The following is a 9,947-nucleotide window of genomic DNA, read 5'->3' as shown; positions in this document are numbered from 1 at the left end:
AAAAGACCAAATCTGAGGATCGTAAGTCGTAACAATCAGAAGAACTTCTAAAAACCAAAAGTTACAAAACTTCGATTCTCTATGCACCGTTACCATACGCTACAATACAAGTTGTTGGATATAAAGATGGTATCCTTATTAACCAACGAATTCTAGCTGAATTGTAAATATGAATTAAAAGCATTAAAACTAAATAGGACTTTGTTGGTTTACAAACTTGCATTCTTAGGCTATTTTCGTATCCTATCTAATTATATAAGTGTGTTGTAGGTATTGTGGCTATAATTAGGAATATAATTTGTCTATGCCTAAATATATCACTGTCCTAGTATTTAGGATTCTATAGTAATAATCAGTTAGTGTAATCTCAGTAGTTCGGGATGGCCAAAATAACATTATCGTTTTAAAATGAAGCTTCAATCTCTCTATCTTATGTTACAATGTTACGCATTGTCCAATTGTTTTCTAATGACAACTTAATCATATTTAAAATAAGAAATAGTGTTACACGCCAATATTAAATGCTATGGAATATAAATTATATTAATTTTACAAATTATTGATCAATTAATTAGAATAATAATTGTATATAATAAAGTAAATTCAATAGCCCCTGCTATATTCATAATATGCATTTATAATGTGATATAAATTATGATATAGAATCAAATGTCACACCGTATTGAAGGCTAAGGTTACTCTCGTAACATTAGTTTAGTAATAAGTACTTACCAAACAAGACAAAGAACTCAATATCATAACAATACACTGGGGTTCCTTTCAGGATCAATTTTAGGAAATATATATATTTTTTAAATGTTACATCCTTAGTTTTTAGTATATAGTTTTCAATAGGCAATCGATGGATCCAAGCCGAATTTATTGAGCTTAGTGCTGATGCAAGGAAGCCGTGGATCCCCCATATAAACAGGTAAAATAATTCATCGCGTGCTTGACGGTAAAGGAAAACATCTTAAGGAAACCTGCAATTTTATAAAAATTCTGCCACATTTGTAAACCAAACTGCATTGGAACAGCATGGTGGAATATATTCCAAACCTTATCCTCAAAGGGAGAGCACGCCTTAGCTCAGCAGCGGGAAATTTACAGGCTGTTGTTGTTTTCAATGTATATAATCTGTAAATTTTATGAGGATTTAAATACCCGAATGTTTTCACTTTATTACTCATTAATGTCTGAAAATACATAAATAAATCAACTTTGAAGATAGTGCCTACATATTTACAAATCATTATTAATAAGAGATTAATTTTGTTTGTGTGTTTCAAAAACTCAATTCAATAACGCTTCATTGTGAAGTTTACTTGAATGAATTGATTTGATTTTGTTTATTTTATTTTATTTTTATTATAAGCACTGATCCCATATACATTATTATAGTTTATTTTAAAAGACAAACTATGCGAGTTTCTTCTCGCTAGGGGCTGCTTTCCGAAATGGTGGTAGTGTTTAATTATCGACGATCGCGACAATCATGACAACCATTGTATAAGGAAGAAAGGTAAACTAATAACTCCTTATTTCCTGCTTTAAGAAGGCGAAGGATAATATATTCTCCCTGGGGTACGGGTTTTGTTTCTATAAAATGATTCCATAGTTTATTTTAACCTGGCCTATTAAAGAAATTAATTTTAAATCATATATATCGGAGAAGCATGTCCGAGCCCGTTTTTAAAAAACATGACGTAGCATTGCTGATGTCACGAGTGTCATGGTTTCGATCTTTAACCATACTCGGTGGTATGAAATTAAACTCAGGAAATATTCTTCTTTGATTTATTCCAATATTAGGCGGTCTGATCGCTGCGACGGCTCAAACAAGTCTGTCGATACCGGCGGGCGCTTGGTTAAATTAACAATGAAACAGTTTTAAGTTATTAAAATAATCATTTCTGGACACGTGTTTTTCTTAGTTTCGCGCCGACATATATAAAATAAAAAAAGGTTTACAAGATCTAAGTATAAAAGTATATAGATACATACATATTGAGGATAAAAAAGTATCTTTACAGTATTTATTGTACTTTAACGACATTTTGTAAAAAAAATATTGGAAATGAGTAACTACTAAGTTACTTGCCGAACCGGTGGTAGCTTGGCGTTTAATTAAACACTGTAATATGACAGTTTACAAATAATAGGTAAAGTTGGGTTGATTTGAATATATTTAAAAATCATAAATCTTTTGAATATTATTAAAAAGTTGCAATATTCAAACAATATAGATAAAAACGTTTTTATATATAAGTAAAACAATATTCGTCATTTTATACGATTATCGTCATTTAACCGATCCACAACACAGATCACAAAAGAATGGAAGAGCAAAAGAATTTTGAGGAAAATGGAGAATTGTTTATGGAAAAAGTAAGTTTTCTAATTTTTCTTTTCTGCACTTGAAAATTAATCAAATATGTAATGCACTTTATTGAAATAATAAAGGGTTTACTGATTATTATTAATTTTTTATTACCATATTGTACAATTCTATAAAAAAAATAAATCAAAAATAATATTTGATCGGAGTGTAGTAATTGGCTATACTGTGAAATAATATCTGGCAGAAAAAGTACATCTTCTATTCTGTGGATAAATAGAACGGATATTTGATTTTAAATTTTAAATAATAATCTACTAACTTCAAATAACTTAGTACCTATAAAAGATGTCGTACACGAGCGCGCGTTTTACAGTTCTTCGGTTTTTCCGACTTTAACGTCTTCTTAATATGAAATGCGGTTTCCATGGCTGATAGATCATAAGATATTGCCTTCTAGGGAACAAATAAGCTAGTCATTATCCTCAGTTAAATAATACGCGTGATTTTATCCACAAAATAAATAACTAACTGTACACTTGTGAAGTTGAAATCTTCATTCATTTTATACATTTTCTTATATTGTTTTTTTAAGGAGCTTCTATCACCACACACTTATCTCTTACAAATCAGTGGCAAAAAACTACGTGTTAAAAGCGCAATGGCTTTCAACCATTGGCTACAAATTCCTTACGACAAGATGCAAGCCATTGTGGATACAGTCAACTCAATCCACGTGGGAACATTATTGTAAGTATTTTAATTATACATAAATTTGACGACCTCCGTGGTCGAGTACTGTGTATCCCGGTTTTCATGGGTACGCCACTCCGAGATCCTAGGTTCGATTCCCGACAGAGTCGATGTAGAATATCATTAATTCTCTATGTTGTCTTGGGTCTGGGTGTTTATGTTACCGTCGTTACTTCTGATTTTTCATGACACAAGTGCAATAGCTACTTACATTGTTATCTCATATTTATTTATTCATTTAATGTTACCAACACATTTCCCATGGTAGAGGTTTGGGTACGTCTGGTATGTACTGCAATTCTCCAATCGTATCGGATATTTCATACGAGTGAGAGGAAGTAGAGAGTGCAAATGTGTTTGCTCTCAGATATATCTGATATAACTTTTCCTGCACAGTTACTTCGTTTCCGCTAAGAATACCAAACTAAGTGCGGATGATATTGGTTTATTTTCTCATCATCATCCACGGTTCGTCATCATCATCATTCATCATTCACAACATTGTCCGTAGATAAAAATTCTATAAAAACAGACTTTAAACTTAACCTATAAAACTATTACTATGTCTTTCTGTATTACTCTCAATCAAGTTCGTTTATTGAGTCTATTTTTTAAGGGTTGATGATATTCAGGACGACGCAAGGATACGACGCGGTTTGCCAGCAGCGCATTGTGTCTACGGAATACCACTTGTAATTAACACTTCAGTCCATGTCGTATTTGCAGAAATGGAAAAAGCCGCGAAAATATGTCCGAAGGTAAAATATAACTTTTTTCTCTCTTTATTTGATTCCCTAAAAACCTTAACATTTCACAGTTATCCAAGAGGAATCTTAAAAAAGCCTAAAATACAAAAACCTAGATGTGCAAATTAAATAACATTAAAATTTTCTTATACTACCCGAGACTAAAAAAATCAGTAAATCACTTCCAATATTGTATATTAATTTTCGGAAAATGACTATTGACTGACAAAAAATATTCATAGCCATTTTATGCACAGCAAACATTTGGTACTGGAAGTAGCACAAATTACTATGAACTGACGAAAATATAGATAGCTTTTCTGGGATATCTCGAGAGGCAGTGAATAATATTCTACAAGAGTACCCAACAGTCCTTAGCATCACGGCGTGTCAAAAACACAAGAATAATATGTTTATTTTTGATAGGGAGATCAATTGGTCGCGAAAAATTTTCTAGATGCGGTTCGTGGTCAGGGTCTCGAAATATACTGGAGAGACCGTTTCATGTGTCCAACTGAGGAACAATTTCGCAGGATGGTGGAAATGAGTACGTAATACTTTATGATATTTATATAGATTTATTCTTTAGATAGATCTTTTTATCATTATCATGTTTGTTACCGAATGGGATTTTTTCAAAGAATTTGACCAATATTTATATTGATGCGTGCCCATATTAAAGGAATGCACATATTACTTAGTTTCTTTTTTTGGGTAAGTTACGTGATAACTTCAACTAAGAACCGATTTTAAGATCTTAGTTCAATAGGCTATATTTTAAAATGTTCTGGCTTCAAACTATCAAACAAAGGCATAAAAATAAGAACTAACAATATATAAACAGTTTAAAACTTTTTTTGTTAAACGTACGAAAACGTAAGAAAAGGTTCGTCACCTGAAGATCTATTTTCGTGTGCGTATGATCGATAATCTGCTTTGCCTATTGAGAATGACATATTGCATCGCAATTATTTAAAAGGTACTAAGAGCTTACGACTTGATAAAGGAATGAATTTGAAGACTGACGCAGGTTTTACTTTTACTCTGACTGTACCCACACATCACTTTTGTCAAGTTATCTCATATTTTTTAAGGATAATATATAAATAATTGTTATAATCTCTAAATAAAATAAATAATAAAAGTAATTGTAAATACTTTTGGAGTAGGAGTGTCCTAAGAAAGCAAAAAAATTCCTTAACTTTTTGTTGTGCATTCACATGAATAGATTTGTGTTTCCTTTATAAAGTGCTAGGAAGGCTAATTATCTTTTATTATTTTTAGAGACGGGTGGACTGTTTATGATGGTTCTTGACATGATACAGTCGTTAAGTGAAAACAAAACAGATTACAGCCGCTTTGCGCTGTTACTGGCATACTATTTCCAGATCAGAGATGATTATTGCAATATAAGCCATCAAGAGGTGGGTTTATCGGTATTTATACATGCTCTCAAATAATGATTATTCAGTGGACTATCAAAGGGGCTACCCGAAGAGTGGTCACAAGGAAACATCCCCTGCATCGCCAATGCGCTATAGATATAGACTTGAAGTGTACTGTTAATTATTATATGAACTAGGACAATAAGAGATTGAGGTATAGACAATTTTACTACTGTCTTCTAATTGTTATATTCCTAAAAATCCCCTATACCTAGTGATACTCACCCTTAAAACGGTATTACAATTGTACCATTTTTCTGTATATATTTTTAATAAGGCTAGTCACTAAAATATACCTTAATACATTTAGCTTTAATGGAAGTCATATTATAGGTACCTACCTACTGTGACGTTCAAGTAGATGGCCTCTCTATCTTTATAGGTCCGTTACTGTAGATTGTTTTCAGCGCTGGCACACAGCTGGGCTAAGGCCTCCTCTCCATTTGGGGAGAAGGTTTGGAGCATATACCACCACGATGTTCTAATGCGAGTTGGTGGAATACACATGTGACAGAATTTTCCATGGAATTTGACACATGGAGGTTTTCTCGCGATGTTTTTCTTCAGCGCCGAGCAATGTGAATTATAAACATGAATATTCTGTGGTGCTTTCCTGCCTTAGATTGACGCGTTCTAACCACTGGGCCATCTCGGCTCCTAAACCGTATAATTATCAATAATATTCCACTTTATTTCAGGCATTAGAAGACTGGCCTGGAGTTGAAAACAAGCTGGTAAGTTCAAAGTAAGCTTTATTTGGGTAATTTGTTATCTATCCTTTAACATTGTACATATTTATGAGTATTTCTAGATGTGTAAAGATGATAGTTTTTGTGAGGACATCACGGAAGGCAAGTTTACATTAATGATCATACACGCGATGAGGACTGAGGCAAGTGACCAAATTATGAGTATCCTTTATTAAATATATTATTTTTATAAAAACTAGTTTAACGCTTTAACTGCATTGTCGGATCAGTGGCTTATAAAGCTGAAGATCACGAATTTTCTCGAATTGGCTCGAACAAAAGGAAGGTAAATCATTAATGATTTTTTTATTTTTTTTTCTTTTTTAGTTTGAATGAAGTTTTAGTACTTGCGGGTTTTACGAGTTTTTGTCAAAATAAAACACATTCCAATAATTAGTACCTACACTTCAAATTATTATACTCTGACATCGTAACGTTGTCCAGGATCTATCGAATAACCAAATGTGCTTCTTCGGCGTCCTACCTTTTTAATAACAAAATAATTGGACGTCAGTTTACAACTAGGAAGTTTAAATTTTTTTCTAGAGCGTAATATAATATGTTGATTAATGAAATAATTAATTATGAATTAAAGACGTAATACAACAACAACAACAGCCTGTAAATTCCCACTGCTGGGCTAAAGGCCTCCTCTCCCTTTGAGGAGAAGGTTTTGGATCATATTCCACCACGCTGTTCCAATGCGGGTTGGTGGAATGCACATGTGGCAGAATTTCAATGAAATTTCTCACATGCAGGTTTCCTCACGATGTTTTCCTTCACCGCTGAGCACGAGATGAATTATAAAGACAAATTAAGCACATGAATCAGCGGTGCTTGCCTGGGTTTGAACCCGAAATCATCGGTTAAGATGCACGTGTTCTAACCACTGGGCCATCTCGACTCTAAAAGGGTATAGGTAAATAAATCACTAAGGCATGTGCTACTTGTTAACAGAACTCTGGTTGACAATTTTTATACTCCCGAAAGGCACTTAGGTATAGCTGTTGGTTCTGTGCTAGAAATATGTATGTCTGATCAAATATTATCCAATAATCAATTCCTGACTTTCACGTAAAGATATTCTTCGTCAAAGAACTCGCGATATAAATTTGAAGAAGTACTTCGTGTCGCTGCTAGAGAACGCCGGCAGTTTGAAGTACACGCAGAACGTGCTTTCGGAGGTCGACCGGAAATTAAGGGCAGAGGTTTGTATTTCAATTTTGTAAAATAATAAAATAAGATTTTTGGTTAGGTATATCCTATTGTTTAATTATCATACAAAATCTTTACTCGTATTTCTCATAATAAATAAATATGAGACAACATCACTAACATAATTCTGATCCCAATGTAAATAGCTGAAGCACTTGTGTTATGGAAATCAGAAGAAACGACGGTACCACAAACACTCAGACCCAAGACAACATAGAAAACTAATGGTAATCTATATCGACTCGGCCGGGAATCGAACCCGGGACCTCAGAGTGGCGTACCCATGAAAACCGGTGTACACAATACTCGACCATGGAGGTCGTCAAATATCATTGAGAGCATTCGCCATGCACTTTATTCATACAAAGCCTTCTTTGGCACTCTTAACTTATATACAGCTAAGCAAAGATTCCATAGACTACTTTTATTTTTTTAGCTAAGTCAAATACAGTCCTGAAAAAAGGCATTATTATATTTATAAGTGTTATGATTATATTCTGTGCAGATCGCTCGCTTTGGAGGTAACCCGATGATGGTCGCCGTTCTCGACGAACTTTTGAGTTGGAAATCGTGAAAAGTAATAAAGTTCATGTAGAGAATATTATTCTTGTGACCTTTTATTTCAAAGGGAGTAATAATTTAACGACGAACGATTTTGTCAAATTCTATTAAACATTTTAAAATATATTATAAATTTATCAAATATAATTTGGATTAAATGCATGGTTTATTAAATGTATATAAAAATATTGTTGTTAAAGAAAAAGTGTATGAAACACGTTTGAAATGTAAACAATAAAGAAAAAAGATAAGGAGAAAATTACAAAAAAAAACTTACACACTTACACACACACTTATGTTGCTTGCACTTACACACTTGTACACTTTATGTTCAATAAATTTTATACATTCATTCAAAGTGAGAGTTCAGATCATATGTTTACATGTGTTATGTATTATCTATAAATAATTAAAACAAACATTATGTTTAATCGCTTTATTTATATTTTGTCACAAAACTACACAACTGCGACTCTAATAGCCAAGTTTTCGTTGGACCAAAATGCTCCATACATTATCATGTCGACATAAATAAAATCTATAATTAAAAATTAAAATTAATCATTTATTATAATTTTAAATTTCATAGCTCGGTACAACAAAAAAAAATACATTAAAAATCTAAAATTCATTTACAAATAATCTCTCTTAAATTGAAACTAGAATGAAAAAAAAACAAAGCAATATTTTTTTAATGGAAACACATGATGTTTATATCACAATGTTATGGACAATTAAATTCCGCAGTAGACTCTATGAATAAGTTACAATTTAAAAGATAAGCAAATATATTATTTCAAGAAAGCAAGAGGTTACAGTCGATAAATGTTGCAAGCCTTCGATCGAAAGCGAACTTGACCACAGATAAAACAGCGTATAACAGATTAAAAAACCTAGTGCTTTTTTGAAAACGTTAAACTTAAAATCCATTGACACAGAACATTACTTCTCTTATTCATAAATGGCAGTTTATAGTTAACAATTAATTTTATGATTCAATTTTAAATTAATTATTTATTATCAACTGTAGACTATAACATTGATAATGTTTCTTTTTTTTATCTGTAATAAAATGTTTAGTAGAGAAGTATGTTATGTATTAATGGAATGTGCACGTCTATAACATATATTACAATTAAATGATAAAAATTAATACGATTTCATTAGCACACTAAAATTAGAATTAATATTGTAAACGTACGAATCAATCAAACATAGACAATATTCGTGATTTTATTTACTGTATTCTTAATTAACACAAAGTTTCCAACTAGTGATTGGTCCTGCCATCGACTTGTCTATGATCATAGATCTTATTATTAAATAAAATCAAAAATATTGTTCGCGCACAATATTCTTTCATCAAGCACACTTAATTATCTGTCAAAACATATCTTTGTAATTGTGTAGTCGTTTTTTTTTTTTTAAATATAATAAAAGACAAAATTTATTCTTTTAATCGAGGCAAGATATAAAGTCAAATATTTAAATCGATTTAATTTGTCATTTTTATAAAGTTGCAAGCACCAATTAAGTTAATATATTTCGATCTTGCGAGGATCATCTGTCATCTATCACCGGGCCGTCAAATAAAGTCAAATCATAGTCCATATTCAACGCCAACAACATCGAATAATATCGAACACCACGACGATCGTAGTAAAAATATTTTTGAATTTTACACTAAATCATTCGATTAAGAATCGATTTTTTGAATCGTCAGTTAACACGAATGATTACATGATTTTGTATAGAAAAATTATCAAAACATCAATTACATTTTTTTGATTTAACTGTCAGTTGAAGAAATCGACTCTTATACAATTGTAATAAAACTGCCTTATCATTAAAATAATCAGTACAGCCCGATGAACTGCGGAGAGACCCTTTCCAAGCGTATATCGAACACTATTCAAGCCCAACATTTAAAAATAGAATACATCTTCAATTAAAGAACATTTTTATTCGTTTAGGAATAACACAAGATATATTTATAGAAGGCTTTTATAAGGGGCGTGCTACACAGTGACAAAGAGCGTGACAGTGCGAGCGCGTGTGGTCAAGGAATCCAGCCCACGACGTAGCTGCGGCTGCGCGTGAACTGGCTCAAGCGCCGGATTCGCCCACCTGTGTAGGAACA

At 32.3% G+C, this 9,947-nt stretch overlaps 2 protein-coding genes across 8 annotated transcripts in view; one reads left to right on the top strand and one right to left on the bottom strand.

Annotated features, from left to right (window-relative positions):
• The first annotated feature begins 2,337 nt into the window (after positions 1-2,337).
• On the top strand, positions 2,338-7,875 carry LOC124532474 (geranylgeranyl pyrophosphate synthase-like). The gene is made up of 9 exons (XM_047107381.1): positions 2,338-2,388; positions 2,934-3,088; positions 3,708-3,849; positions 4,264-4,384; positions 5,122-5,261; positions 5,981-6,016; positions 6,094-6,193; positions 7,112-7,239; positions 7,752-7,875. The coding sequence occupies exons 1-9, from the start codon at positions 2,338-2,340 to the stop codon at positions 7,818-7,820; spliced, it is 942 nt and encodes a 313-aa protein (XP_046963337.1). The 3' UTR covers positions 7,821-7,875.
• Positions 7,876-8,228: 353 nt separating this feature from the next.
• LOC124532542 (tropomodulin-1) overlaps positions 8,229-9,947 on the bottom strand; it is an 89,934-nt gene continuing 88,215 nt past the window's right edge. For all 7 annotated transcript variants that reach the window (XR_006966644.1, XR_006966645.1, XR_006966646.1 and 4 more), the window contains one exon: positions 8,229-9,934. The gene's annotated coding sequence lies outside the window, so the exon portion shown is untranslated. The remainder of the gene's footprint in view (positions 9,935-9,947) is intronic.

This window comes from Vanessa cardui, chromosome 9 (genome assembly GCF_905220365.1).
Source record: "Vanessa cardui chromosome 9, ilVanCard2.1, whole genome shotgun sequence".
Classification (NCBI taxonomy): domain Eukaryota; kingdom Metazoa; phylum Arthropoda; class Insecta; order Lepidoptera; family Nymphalidae; genus Vanessa; species Vanessa cardui.
This window is presented reverse-complemented; position numbering and strand designations above follow the sequence as displayed.

Bases quoted from the DNA above. Each gene is read 5' to 3' on its own strand.
- LOC124532474 (XM_047107381.1), top strand. From the start codon at position 2,338: ATGGAAGAGCAAAAGAATTTTGAGGAAAATGGAGAATTGTTTATGGAA. The intron at 2,389-2,933 runs GTAAGTTTTCTA...TGTTTTTTTAAG, and splicing joins GAGAATTGTTTATGGAAAAA to GAGCTTCTATCACCACACAC. The intron at 4,385-5,121 runs GTACGTAATACT...TATTATTTTTAG, and splicing joins TCGCAGGATGGTGGAAATGA to AGACGGGTGGACTGTTTATG.